A 15,061-nucleotide genomic window follows, 5' to 3' on the forward strand; every position below is an offset into this window, starting at 1 on the left:
CAAAAGGTCGCGGAACTTTGCGTGAAAGTCAAGTCTCGTAAACCTATCTCTAATGGACAAGGCCTTCCATCCATAAGATATGAACGAAAAAATTATGAAAGAACAAACACAAAATGGTTTAATGATTTTAACTTCCGCCGCCGCGCCGCGCCGACCGCACCGTATTTTACGCGCAATGCGTGAAGTATTCACACAGTCTTGTAGGCGCTATGCGTTTCACGATGACCGCACTGTGTTTGGTGCAATGCGTGAAGTATTCAAGCATTCTTGTAGGCGCTATCCGTTTCACGCTGACCACAATAACCGCACTGTGTTTGATGCAATGCGTGAAGTATTCGTGCAGTCTTGTAGGTGCTAAAATGTGTTACATGCCGATTGCCGCGCCGAGGGCTCCTCCTTTTCATCTCAAGTCCTCGTCATCATTCCTCCTAAGTCGCGCCGTTCCAGGCCAAATTGTGTGTTTGGTTTCTCTCTTTACTCGACTAATTAAAGGTGCTGTCTCTTGTATCACTGAAAGGCGACAAAATTAGAAATTACTATACTCTCAGGAAAAGAGAGATTTTGTAGCCTTTTCTCGTTTGTAATTTTTTTTTTCTAAAACCGATTTTTTTTATACCTACATTTAAATAAATTGCAAAATTTGCCGACCCCTAGATTTGCCGCCATGTGGCCACCCCCTTAATTCGGCCCTGCTCAACCTCACTTGCAATCTGCGCAAGAAATTCGCGCACTTTTGAGCTTCACACTTCAAAAATTTTACTATGGTAGAAGATATATCGATGATCAATGTGCGAAACCACGTATTTGCGTTTGTGACGTTACAGACTTCCTGTCATACTTCATTTTTTCTGGGAAACTAGTAACTGTATACTCTTGAAAACTTCCATGATTATTCTTTTTTGTTAGCAGAATATTCGGGGTAAATTTCAAGCCACCGAGTTGCTTTGTTTTACTGCGAAAAAATAAAAAAGGATCGTAAACTCTGATACATCGCAATTGAGATACGTCGTTTCGCACTTCAGGCATCGAAATTTTGAGATAGATGCGTCTATTCGGTTTCGCAGCTCTAAGTGTACCGCAAAATGGCTGTCAGCGTGTGACGTAGTTCCTCGAACGAACGACAAAATTACCTCCACTCATCATGAATCCAATTATGATACAGTTATATTTTTTGCATTTCTTGTGCATTTATGGGTAGATTTTCTCCTCTTTGTTTTGCTGTCTCAGACTATAATATTTTTTACGTGTTCCAGGTTGCTGACACTATCATCCACAGAGTAGGACACGATGACGGAAAAAACGTAAGTTTCAATTTTAAAAAATCTTGTCACCTACGACACGGTTTTCTGCTAAAAATTTGAGCGTTAATTTTGAAAAAAATCCTTTTTTGGAAGTTCGCTTGGAAAATGAGTTATTCAACCACTTACAAACTTATTTTCCCCAATCTTTTTTTAATTGTATCCAATTTTTCTCTTTCTTTTCTCGCCAACGCAAAAACCATTTCTTAGAGTTCTATCTCAAGGAAGAAAAGACCTATGATTAATGCTTTTTTTTCTAAGCATGCTTTTTTAAAACAAGATTTGTTTTACTTTCCAGATCGTCAACAAGCAATACAACACTCCTATTGGATTATACTCAGAAAAGAACATAGCTGATTCTATTCAAAGCCAGACCGGTCAAGGTTTCGGGCCTACACCGTAAGTATTTCTTACAAATATTTTATTTTAGTTGCCTCTCTTTATTGTATTATATGAAGCTTTTCCTCCTATAAACTTTGTTTTAGGAACTTTTACTCTTTGTCTGTAGCAGGTAAATTCAGTCTTCCTTAGGTTGGTTTTCATGAAAAAACTAATGTTCCGTGCCCCCTTTAAATGCGAAATGTGTTTCAACTTTTATTCCTGAAAACACTCCCGAGACTTAAAGTCGTGCCCAATTCTAATGAGACGAGTGCCAATGCATTTAGAGCTTTTTTTTTTCTTTTTCCCCCTTCTTCCTAATAAACTCACATGTTATACTATGCTTAAGCTGACACAAGTTAATTACCTTTAACCGTTTTCTTTAATTCGCCAATTTTGACCTAATTTTACAAGAGGCAAGGATTTATTCAACAGTAGTTTAACTACTCTAGTATCCCCATTTTTCTCCGTAGCATGGAAATACTTTCTTCTAGATTGGAGTATTAATTATTTTATGGTTTTATGTATTAGGAGTGAAGAGAGCCTCTAGTCCTCAAATTAGTTACCCAGGTTCTAAAACAAGGCAAGTAAAAAGATATCGTAAATCATAAGCCTCCGTAGCTGCTACTGAGTAGCTTGGGAATGTTTTGATTTGGGGTTTGATTTTCAGAATTTTGCGGGGATGTGATTTTTTTGGTCCGAAGTATTTTACCTTGTTTTATTCTTGGTGCATCTTTGCCTCTCCACACGACTCTTTAGTTTTTTCTTCATCTATTCACCCCTGGTTTATTGGTTTTCATCCCTTAACAAAACAGACACCCGTAAAATATTTGCCTCCTGTTCCCCGGCCTCAAATCCTCAATATTTACCGACCGTTTCCGATTGTGGGTGCAGTTCTTTTCTAACCCATAAGTCTTTGGATTTCTTGACTTACGATGTGTGAAATTCATGAACTCATTTGGACACACCTCAGAGAAAAATCAGACCCTTGTATCTGATTTAACAGCTCAAGCTGTCTACAAGTTTACTCAAAACCCCTGATACTCTTTGAAAGTCGCTGAATTGTCACTTCTTCAACCATTTTATTAATTTACTTAATTTTAGCATGTTTGTAATTTTGCCTCTTATCTATTATTCCTGCAATTTTCTTCTCACTATAAATAATATTGCGATTAGCTTTGAAACAAGTATCTTTTGCTTTTTTCCTGTAGTCTTAATCGTTCTAAAATGGTTTATGGATGATCGGTTCTTTGCATGATTGTGCCGGCATGACTGACCATATATTGTGGCGTTATTTGTTTCAAATGAAAGTTTCCTCTTTTCTACGTATTCTTTCATCCTTTTTGTTTTAAATTGAGAGAAATAATTTTTAGCTATAGCTGAATGTATTTCTACTACAATTTCTCAGTCAGTCAAGTAAATAACGTTATGAAACTGAATTTCAATTTTTCTTTGATTCCTTAAAAAACAGAATGTGTGTGAGCAAGGAAAGAGAAGAGCTGTAAATATAGGTAACCCCTTCCAATATTTCCCCACAAATGTATTAGAATACAGCAAAAACCAGAATTTCAATCGAAAAATTCCCAGGGCTCTTATTAATGCCAGCTATGGCAACTCCAATTTTTTTTTGTATCACCTAGAAACATATTCTGCACAAAACTCACTTATTCCGCATCGTTAAGTTATTAAATTGTTGGATGTAAAAGAGATGGAAAATAAAATGGTGCATACCTACGAATAAAACATGTGCCTCACATGGCACCAGGTGCTTTGATAAAAATGCGTCTTTTTTTTTTTTTTTTTTTTTTTTTTTTTTTTTTTTTTGTAATACTCATCATTCAACTCATCTCGCACTGTTGCTTTTGCATTACAATCAATAAGTCAAAGCAAAATACAGTGAAGAGTTAGAAACAAGACGTAATCATCTCACTTAAGTGTACGCACAAACTTACTCTTTTAGTGTAGTTTTGAACTATTTCTGCATTTCTAATATTAGTATTTTTATTGATTTGTCTTTCCTCAAACAAAAAATTCCATTCCTACCCCAATCATACCCTCAAAACAAATAATTTCTTCTCATCCTTTACCTCTTGACTAATAATTGATCACTTGGACTGTTCTATTTGTCGTAATGCATGATTATGTTTCCGTAATAAAATAATTAATATCCTAATGGAACGTATTATGATAACTGGCACGTAACTGTGTAATGACGAATTACTTGTGCAACCTCTCGTCAAAAATGGTGATCGATCCTTTCCACTCTTAATTTTTTATACTATGTTGTTTTTTCGGGACTAATCTTTTTCATTAAGGCGTGTTCCAATCTTTAAATCATCTAACCCCTATTCTACTTTCTATTAAATGGGAATGCATTACCCTCTTCAAATGCATTTCTAATCCACTCTGTTCTCAAAACTCTTACAATTTCTCCCTCTCATTTTCTTGTAAATTCCTTCTCTATACAATTACTATTTTTTTTATTTATTTTTTGTCACCCGAATACTTTTAACATTTTTTCCTCGAAAATTTAATTAAATCACTTTTTTGCCCTCTCATAACAACCCTTTCCTTACTCTCCCTTCTTCTTCCTTCCAATCCTACTATTTTTTCTACAGGTACAAGAAAACTTATGTCTACAATCCTGCCAAATCTGAAACCTACAAAGCCCTCCAAGAAAGTGAACACGAAAAATTCCATGAGCCAGCACAACCTCCAGTCCAGCCACCTGTACAGACTCGAGTTTTTTCACCAGTGCAGTCGAAGGTAATAATTGCTTTTTTGTTTTTCTTGAATCTTGGCTCATTTGACTTAAATTGTCCCCTAGCCTCAGAAAGATATCATGTATTCTCACACTTGAATAAAATAACAGTTGGATCACATTTTGCAATAAGGAACCACTATTTTTGGCCCTTTTTAGAAAGAACATACATGCCATTGGTTTCCCTGCGCAGATATGTGCTTTTATGGGAGAGCCAGAGATAGTAGTTCCTTATTGCAAAATATAATCCAGTTAGATGCTCTGAGAGTCGGATAGGTACGGCGAATCATAAGAGAATTTCCACAAGTAATATAAACTTATTGATTGTGAGTGAGATAGTTGTAGTTGTTTTAAGAACAGGTTAAATCCTGGTTATAATATTACATTAACAGGCCTAGATTTAGATAAAATAAGATTGGGCGCTGATCATGAAAAAGGAGTGAATTAAATTTATTTTAGAAAATATGAAACAAAGCACATTGCCTTTCCAGAATGATCACGAAGAAAAAAAAAAGTTATCAACCTCGCTCTAATTTCATGAATGAGCGACGGCTCAACGCCTGTCGGTGACGGCGCCGAGATACAACTATTCGTGCTTGATGGGTGTCCGTGTTGCATCTGCAAAATTGAAGGCGCGATGGCGCGAGGCGTGATTTCGCAACACTCCGCTCGCTCTATGCTGTTAATGAGGTCACTTAGATTCGGCAAAGAAGTTAAACAAGGTGGCCCGAATAGGTCTCTCACGGCTATGTTGACACTCGATTTTTTCACTTTTTTCCGATTTGATGTCCTAATATTTTTTATGATGTATTTGTAAATCTAAAGCTCGTATGTAGCGGTCCCATACAACCTGCAGGTCGCATGTTTTTAGCAAACCGCGGGTCAATTTGACCCGGCTTGGGCATCTAAGGGCCAAAGTCATTTGATGTTGTAAATATTAGGTGTATATATGTTAAATGGTCTGCCATTTTGCCTCACTAAAGCATGAAAATGTATTTTTTTCTATTTCACAGAGATTGACAGCACCCACCGCACCTGATCCAAACGTAAGTAAATTAAATTTTAAACTAGAGTTAAAATCTATGAAAAAAGATTCTCTTGCGGTATTTTTAATTTTCCCGGAATAAAATGTGAAAGTAAAACTCGTACACATACCTACCTCCTACCATTCAGAAATCCCAATCGAAAGTCTATAAAAAATATGATGACTATGCTATCTACCTACACTCAAAATAACTTTCAGCTTAATGCGTTTAAAGCTCGCAGTGCTAAGTTCTTAACCACATAAGAACATATATCGACGGTGAAATTACCAAACCACGTATCTCGTTTGCGGTGTTTAAAAATCTACGCTCACATTTTATTTTTTTGAAATAGACCAAATCAATATCATTCCTTGAAATTTTCACAGAATTTTCTTCGCACGAAGAGGAAAAATTATAGAAATTCTCAAGACTGGACATTACGTAGTTTTTTATTTAAAAAATAAAGTATGACAGGAAGTCTGCGACGTCGCAAACCGAGATACGTGGTTTGGTAGTTTCACCATCGATATGACATTCTTACATGGCGAAGCATTGCATAAAATTTTGTTCGATTTTTATCATTCTTGAAAGTGTTGCGGGGCTTTTCCTCTCTAAGAACCACTAAATCATCGGTGCTTTTACGATAAAAAAGCGCTAAATTGTCCATCTGTTGTAGTAGCCGGATTTTTTCTCATAGTCAAGGCTGGTGTGAACCAAGATGTCTTCTATCATCCTCAAATAAAATTTTTTTTAATATACTATTTTATTCAATATTAAGTCCTCGATCACTAAATTACATAGTCTATCTAAACCCTAGAGGGTCGTTTTGTAATTTATCTAGCCAATAATTTTCCTCTTTTCAATTTCAGAGAGCATCCCCTCAACCTCACCCAACAGCTCCTCACCCAAATGTAAGTTAACTATTTTCGTTTACTTTAATTTTCCCCCTTTTTATAATTGCTATTCCTGTCTACAAATATTATTTTCTAGAATATTGAGGGGAAGCGTTCATAAATTTAACGCACTTTTCCAATGTCGAGGATCAAGATGAAGTTTTTTTTCTAGTATAATGAACAAAACTGGTTTCAATTGCGAAAATACGTCTGAATACGTGATGTGAGTACAGTTCACAAGCAAATAAATTCTCAGAACCTGCAATTTCGAATAATCTTTATGCAACGTCCACCGCATTGCCATCCGTCAAGACAAACCATGAAAAACACTAGAATTTGTTTAAACAAAATCCTGATAACCGGAAAGTTCAAAATAAGGTCAGAGAGACAGAGACATTCCGTTAGTATCTTTAAGCGGTTTTCTCTGTATGTGTAAGTGCCCTAGTAAAAATTGGCGATAAGAGCTGCGTTTCAAAATACCATAGGAATTCTTATAGCCGGCTAAAAGAGGCTACAGAAAAGCATATAGCTGGCTGTAGAATGCGGAGAAAATCATACGGCCGGGCTATACGAAGCGATAAAAAATTATGCAGCCGGGATATAGTTTCTATCGCCGGGCTTTACACTTAATCGCCTGGCTGTTGCTTTTTCGCCATCGATTATAAAAGGCTATAAGAAATTGTGTAGAAATTCGTGTGCTTTGGAAATAATTAAGTTTGATACGGAACCACCTTAATATCTACAAAACACACATTATATTTCCCTTTAACACATATTTTTTTTCATCAATTAAAATGAGAATAATCCATACAGGATGTGCAAACATTTCAAACTCATGAGTTGAATAATGCTGACTCCGCCAGATTAAAATTAGAGCCTAACACAAAGCGAAGCGGCGACGCACTGCCGCCTACAAACCTAACAGGGATACTTCACGCATTGCGCAGTGCGTGAAGTATCCCTGTTAGGTTTGTAGGCGCCAATGCTCGTTTCGCGCTAGCTGCCCGCCTGCCGCGCCGCAGCGTGCCTCGCCATGGCGCTTAAAGCAACTATTTCACACCACAGGTATTGCACAGTATCATACGAAACTGAAGGCGCTCTAACATATTAGGGACTGGTAGGCATCCATCAAAAGTACGGAGCTTTCCTCGCAAAATAAATCAAGATACTACGGCCCAAAAAGAGAGCAGTATTCCAAAAACTCACTAAGTCCTAGCATCCGTAATTAGTAACGTTTAGCATACACTTTATCGCCTAGCTGTTGCTTAATCGCCATCGGCTATAAAAGGCTATAAGAAATTGTGTAGCCGGCTATAGAAGCTATTGGAAATCTTACAGCCAACCGTAGGTCTATGGTACTTTGGAACACAGATTCTACTGCCAATTTTTACCAGGGTGATATGGTTTATGGTACATCTTTTCTAATCTGGCAGCTTATACACGAGAAACTTCAACATTTTTTTAAAAAATCCTGTAAACTGAAATTCCGAATCTTTACGGACTCGAAAAGATTTAAGCTGTGGGTTGTCTGAATGTTTTGAATGCTGACTTTAGTAACTGAAACAAACACAGGGAAAATGCCGGGAAAGCTCAGAAAATTTGGATTATAGAAAACAATCCGATAACCTTGCTTTCTCACAGGAATTTTCCAAGGAATCGATTTATTTTTTAAAGAATGAAGTCGTCACCTTCCGGCCAAAGTATCACAAGCCCCATGCTACGTTTCAAAATTTCCGCCGCCATTTTATGTTTTTACAGAGAAATTTTTGGTTGAATCTGTTCAAAAATTTCGCTGAATTTTATCGGCAGCACGAAAAAAATTCAGCGAAATTTTCGGCCAGTTTCTTTGAACAATTTCTCTGTAAAAAAATAAAATGACGGCGGAAATTTAGAAACGTCGCTTGTCGCTTGTGATACTTCGGCCTGAAGGTGACGAAGTATACATAGACGTATCCTGGCACTTTAAACGAGGGGACAGAAAGGGAGAGGGGGGGGGGGGGTCTCTGAAAAATTGATGACATTTTTAAAGCATCTAATATGCAGTTAGAGTCAATTTCGTCGTAAGTAATTACCAAATATAAGCGGTCTTCCTTTTTCTGTCCTCCGTTCCTTCCTTCTTTCTTTCTTCCCTTTTCATCCTCCTTTTTTTCTGTCGAACGGGAGGGCGCGGTCGCACGCCTTCTACACCTCCCCCCCCCCTTGGATCCGCCTACGGAAGTATATTTTATTATTCTTGAACTGCCATCGGTTAGTTTTTAAAATAAAATTGATATGGCGGTACAACTCGAATGATCATGCTGTGAATTTGTTTGATGCTCCTTTTTTTACCCTTTCGTATCCGTTTAACAATCAATATTCTTTATTTTTCAGGCAAACTACACCGGCGTCAACTCAGAAGAAATTCATCAGAGCGGCAGCTTCAAGCGTCTGATGCACATGGTCATGACAGAAAGCTATTAAAAAAATGATAGGGTGATACCGGAAGACAAGAAAAATACAGAACACTCTATTTTTACGCTCACTCTACCCGAAACGACATACACCAAACACTATGACCTAGCAGTAGGTTAATTGATTCCTAAAGTTCCCCAATTTCCGAAACATCTATTTGTAACCTGTAGGAATCTGTTTTATACTTTTTAATTTCTCTCCTTTTATTTTTCCTGTTTTCCAACTATTTATCTGAAACCCGAATGTAGTTTAGTTCCCGCAATATTTGAAAAAAAGAAAAGGAAAGATTATTTATTATGATATTTTGTAGGGTTGAACTCACCCCTTTTTGTTTTACTCTGCTTTTTTTCTCTGAGTTAAAGTAGGCCGCTCTACGATTTACTGTCAATAATTTAGTTTCATCTTGTAGGTAGCTTCTCTTTTCTTTTTTTCACTACGCTCCCTTCCCTTCTCCTGTCCTGTCTATCCTCATGTTTGTATAAATTATCCTTCCTGTCTGTTATTTATTCGGTTATGTTTTGTACAGAGATGCCTCTTCTTTATAATCAGTTGAAATTTGAGAGATTTTAAATTATTTTATTTTTATGAAAACGATGTTGAAACGAAACGAATTTATATTGTTATTTTATTTATGTACTTATTTATTTATTTTGAAATAAATATTGCTTACTAAGTAATTGGTCGATTTTTTTTATTAATAGCATCAACCTTTCCTTAAGGAATTTGAAAATAAGTTTTGAGGTGATTTGCCCTGGTTTCCAACTATAGTTGAGGGGCTTAGAGGATAAGGCGCATAAGTGCAGTTTTTGAAAAAATTGAGATATTAGTGATTTCATGTAAAACTAGTCCGAATGCACATTCTGTGAAAAATTAGCTTCCAAATTCCAATTTTTAAACACTGAAAAGTCCGTTTGAACTTTCCTTCCGCCATGAGGATCCATCTAAATTCGGAATTTCGCACACGTGTTTCTCGAATAGCAAAAACTGCACTTATGCGCCTCGTTCTCCAAGCCCCTCCGTTGAACTGTTGTTTGATATACATCACAGGTCGATCAGTGTACTATTTATGTAAACAATCTCAACAAAATTTGAGTGATTTTCAGAAACAAAATACTGAACCCGGAAAATTGACTCAATGCATGAGTGTTTCATCTCATGCCTATAAACAATCATTTTTTTTCTTTTTCCTTTTTTCTTTTCATTTTTTATTTTTAAGTCAAAGATGCCAAGATTTTACATGCAAGATTTTTTAGATGGTATACATCAAAATGCCAATTTGACCATGCTGGAATCCCTGGTCAAAGCACCTGAGAAAATGATTAAATAAACATCCAATCATGTTGACAAAGTTCCTATATCAAGTCTCTAATATCATTGCGGATGGGTATTTTGTAAAACTAAAAAGTTTTAAAGCGTTAAATTACAGCATTCTGACTTCCGAAATCGTTCAGAATTACTTTCAGAGAATTTCCAAACACTATTAAAATGAAGGAAAATTGATAAGTTGGTCTAGAATCTTTAAGTCTAGATTCGCCGCTCCTCTGACGTGAGAGCGAGGGCGTGTCTCTATTTCAACATGAGCCCCAGAAAGCATGGAGCAGTGGCGTGGCGTGAATTGCGATGTATCGAATGGTATGCCATTTAAACCTATGGTAAAGAATCGATTATTAAGGTGTTCGCTGCGAACACTCTGTTTATCGATCCTTTTCCATATGTTTAAATGACATAACAATCGATATATCGCAAAGCACGCCACGCCACTGGCATGGAGTCTTATGGAGAAGAGGGCTCACTCGAAAATTGAGGTACACCCTTACGTCAAAAGAACGACGAAATGACTCACACTCTCCAGCTGCTTATTATTGGACAGGGTAAGAATTAGAGTAACCAATGGTGTGTTTCCTCATAAAATTTCACGCCCAACCCGTCAAACATGTCGATAAATTCCAAAATTGACCAATAAATAGGAAAGCAGCATTCTAAATCTACGTAGAATCCGTACATTCCACTTTTCCACCCGCGTATACCAACATCAACTTAAATCAAATCAGCTATCACTTAAACAAACTTGATTATTTTACGAATGAGGGGCTTGGAGGGGAAGGCGCATTTATTGCAGTTTATGAAAAAATTGAGCTATCAATGTTTTCAAGTAGAACTAGTCTGAACCATGGCCGGATTCACCTACTTGCCGCCCATGGGCCGCCTGTTTTTTGCCGCCCCCTTCTCATTCCTTTTGTATGTATGTATAAAGTCGCTTTTATAGCGCTCTTTGGCGCTCTGCGACCCCTAGCCGCCAAAGTCCCCTATCCTCCCAAAGCCCTTCAGGGAGTTGACAAAAGGGGTTTGATGGTTTTTATCGAGTTATCGAGACTCATTCCTTTTGAAACTCGATAAAAACCATCAAATGAACGTTTCAGCGGGGGAGGGGTGCATAAGACATGTTTACTCGTGTTGAACACATTTTTTGGGAAAGCCCTGTCAACACTACTGGCAAAAGTTCACGGAACTTTGCGCGAAAGTTAAGTTCCGTAAACCTATCTCTGTGCGGACAAGGCCTTCCACTCTTAAGAAATGAACGGAAAAATTATGAAAGAACAAACATAAATGTGGATCAATGATTTTAACTTCCGCCGCCGCGCCGCGCAGTCTGCACTGTTTGGCGCAATGCGTGAAGTATTCCGACAGTCTTGTAGGTGCTGTGAGTTTCACGCCGACCGCTGCTGAACGCACTGTGTTTGACGCAATGCGTGAAGTATTCGTGCAGTCTTGTAGGCGCTAATATGAGTTACATGCCGATCGCCGCGCCGAGGGCTTCTCCTTTTCATCTCAAGTCCTCGTTATCATTTCTCTCTAAGTCGCGCCGTTCCAGGCCAAATTGCGTGTTTGGTCTCTTTCTTAACTCAACTTATTGAAGGTGCTGTCTCTTGTATCACTAAGAGACGACAAAATTAGAAATTACTATACCCTCAGGAAATGAGAGATTTTAGCGCCTTTTCTCGTTTGTAATTTTGTTTTTATAAATCCGATTTTTTTTTTTATACCTGAACTTTAAAAAATTGCAAATTTTTGCCGCCCCTTAGATTTTCCGCCATGGGCCGCGGCCCATGTGGCCACCCCTTTAATCTGGCCCTGGTCTGAACGCATATTCTGTGAGAAATTCGATCCCAAATTATAATTTGTAAGCATCAAAAAGTCAATTTGAACTTTCTTTCCACCATGTTATTTGATATTTCGAAACTTCAAACACGTACTTCTCGAAATAGCAAAAATTGCACATATGCGCCTTGCCCATCAAGTTCCTTAAATGCTGAATGTTAGAACTCCAAAGAATGTCCTCTATATTCCGAGGCTTGGCATCTATAAGTTTCAAGTAAAATTCAGCACACGAAGAAAATTATTCCACTGGAAAGATTACTGAAATAGCAGTTCTATGGTCAGTCCGATGTCAGAAGACAGTGGTTTTTTGACTAATGCATAGGAAGTTTGAACCAATGAACTTAAAAAAACGCTGTTTACTGGGTAATTAGGTACGTAATGAGTCAAATGCTGATATGTTTAATGTGTCCACGATAAACTACCTGAAATTTCGGTATGAGGACTTGTGTTGGATTAATTAATTTCTCACCTTTTCTGCCTATCCTCGTTTAGGGGGAGCACGTAGCCGGGGAGTTGGGAGGCGGGAGTTTGGGGGTCTCTATCCCCTCTCGAAAGCTAAAAAGTCGCTTTTCCAAAAATATTGGAGGGGGGACCCCAAGACCCCCTCATTCTGAGGAAGGCAGACCTCCTTTACCAGGTAAAGCCCCCCCCCCCCCCCCGAAAGAAAATTCTGGCTACATGTGCCTGGTAGAGGACTATAGGGTTTTTTGAAGCGAGGAATGAGGATAATTCTATGCAGAGAAGTATGTGTAGTGTGTAGTACAGTATTTTACCACTGCCTGCATTAAAATGGAAAATGGAAAATGAAGAAAAAAAAAAAAAAAAAAAAAAAAAAAAAAAAAAAAAAAAAAAAAAAAAAAATGAATAAATAGAGAGATTGCTTATTTATGCAAAAAGCTACTTTCCTTCATTTCCGAAGTAAAAAATATCTTTGGAGGCCCAATAACACGCTATGCCACGGTTTTACAGCCACCTTCTCTTTTGCGCTCGCAGGAAAAAAGCCCGTCAATTTGAAATTTGGCGGGTCATTTCGTATGAGAATGTTTTACCGCCTTTATTTCGCTCGGAAGTGGAACGGAACGAACAAGGAATATGATAACGTTCCACCATCATCAACAAGGAACAATGTTTTGATGTTACGTGTTTGTTTGTAGATAGTGTTATCAAAGTTCTAAAAAATTATCACTAGTTTTTAAAAAATAGGAAAGGAGAATGTCGCTCACCCAATCACTAACTTTTTAGTTTTTAAACAAAAGTTCACTGTCATTCTCAAATATGGCCGTCATCTCAACAAGTTTTCGATGGCTTGATTTTTTAGAGAAAGAATTCGATCAAGCGTTTGTAGACCTAGATGTTTTGCTCGGTAAGTTGCTTCATTCATATGAATCTTCCTCTACTTTTAGACTGATATGTTACCCCGTTCGCAAGGTCAACATTTTAAAATAAACAATTCAATACCGAACTTGTACTTTCCTCAAACTTCATTCAAGAAGTAACTGAAAGGCCTGTCTTGATTTGGGACACTCCCTCTGGTTGACGAATTTTGCGGCGAGATCTGCAGAATACACTGAAGTTTGGAGCCGTTTCTTCGAATTTATGTTGTACCTACAAGTGTATTCTAGAAGGATCCTTTCCTCTCTTGCCTTTCTTTAAAAATAAGTTTGTCAAGTTTTACCGTACTTCTTGAGGAGGTAAGTAATGTTAGGAATCATTACTTACCTGTATCCAAATTAGTCCCTGAAGAGCTTTGGGAGGATAGGGGACTACTTAACATATTGTATTTTCATTGTACATGGGGGATACATAACTTATTGTACCCCCGACACAACTTCTATCGCTCAGGATTGCCTGAGGTGCTCCATTATCCCGACAAGGTAGCAGTATTGTAATGATGTAAGTAATGAAGGAACACCGGCTACTCATCATATGCTTTTACAAAGACCTACTAGATTCCATGCTCCATCCTCACTCCAAAAATTTAAGGTCCATTATGACCAGGGATTTCAATATTTAGGAGCCTTCAAATACTTGACAAGGTTAGCAAAGAGCCATTCTGGACCGCATCAGGGTTTCAGATTCAATCTTTTGCTAACGGCTGATAAAATTGGAACACAGCTTGGATTGTAACATTATACAATTTCTGTGAAGACAGCATTGTGTTTGCTTTCTAATGAAGTCCTATACTGATTTTTAGTTAAATTTGTTACCCTGAGAAAAGTATTTACTGTTAGAAAAGTAATCTGGGCTGCAGAGATCTACTCTATTGCATCCTTAGGTATGTTCCTGACTTAGTGCAGTGCCTATAGTGCCTAAAAAGCGGCAAGTGAGGGGCGGAGCCAGTCGGCCGGCCCAGTCTATCGTTTAAGGGTTGAAGCGCAGGTACTGGCCCAATCGTTACCCTGTCTCAACTACGGGCCAATACCTGCGATTCAACCCTTCAGCGATAGACTGGACCGGCCGACTGGCTCTGCCCCTCACCCGCCACTTTTCGTGGCGCGGTCCATAGATACCTGATCTTTGACATAAGTATGACAAGAAGTACCCTGTTCATCTTCTTCAAAGGAAATGGTAACTCATATTTAGGTAGTTGATATTTTGAAACAGGCAGTCTAGCCATCAGATTCTTTTTTGATTTCTCATGGCTATCTAGCATCTGATAAATTTTTTATTGAAATCAAAACTCATAGCATTATTTAATTAAGTACTGTTTTTCCAGGAGATTTTGACAGTGATGATCCGGGTATGGTTTACACAGTACGCCAGAAATTAGCAACTTTGAGTTCCTGCTTTGCTCAGCTATCGCATAAAGCACAAACAATTTTTCAAATGAATGCAAAATCTGAGGTACGTATTTCTTTCAATAACACCTAATGATATCACTCTACTGTAAAGAGTATGATAGAAAAAGTCTTCCATTTATATAGGTCTCTTATCTCCAGTTTACAGCTCTAAAGGGTATCCTTTGGTAATCATTTCCAAAAGCCCCTTCTCTCCGATTTAAATTTCAACCATCTGCAGTCAACAAAGAGCTCCTTAAGCTTAGGTTGTGAGGATTTTCAATACAGGAAGTTTGATGGCAAATTTCTCTGAGTAAAG

At 37.8% G+C, this 15,061-nt stretch overlaps 2 protein-coding genes across 2 annotated transcripts in view; both read left to right on the plus strand.

Moving 5' to 3' along the window:
- LOC109041194 (PDZ_signaling and DUF4749 domain-containing protein Zasp66) overlaps window positions 1–9,483 on the plus strand; it is a 29,041-nt gene extending 19,558 nt beyond the window's left edge. The window contains exons 3-8 of the mRNA XM_072302650.1: window positions 1,254–1,301; window positions 1,597–1,697; window positions 4,295–4,442; window positions 5,451–5,483; window positions 6,332–6,373; window positions 8,726–9,483. Of these exons, the coding sequence (XP_072158751.1) occupies window positions 1,254–1,301; window positions 1,597–1,697; window positions 4,295–4,442; window positions 5,451–5,483; window positions 6,332–6,373; window positions 8,726–8,815 (462 nt within the window). The 3' untranslated portion in view covers window positions 8,816–9,483. The remainder of the gene's footprint in view (window positions 1–1,253; window positions 1,302–1,596; window positions 1,698–4,294; window positions 4,443–5,450; window positions 5,484–6,331; window positions 6,374–8,725) is intronic.
- A 3,607-nt stretch (window positions 9,484–13,090) lies between these two features.
- Window positions 13,091–15,061, plus strand: part of LOC109041209 (uncharacterized) — a 40,184-nt gene continuing 38,213 nt past the window's right edge. The window contains exons 1-2 of the mRNA XM_019057464.2: window positions 13,091–13,328; window positions 14,682–14,809. Of these exons, the coding sequence (XP_018913009.2) occupies window positions 13,241–13,328; window positions 14,682–14,809 (216 nt within the window). The 5' untranslated portion in view covers window positions 13,091–13,240. The remainder of the gene's footprint in view (window positions 13,329–14,681; window positions 14,810–15,061) is intronic.

This window comes from Bemisia tabaci, chromosome 7 (genome assembly GCF_918797505.1).
Source record: "Bemisia tabaci chromosome 7, PGI_BMITA_v3".
NCBI lineage: Eukaryota > Metazoa > Arthropoda > Insecta > Hemiptera > Aleyrodidae > Bemisia > Bemisia tabaci.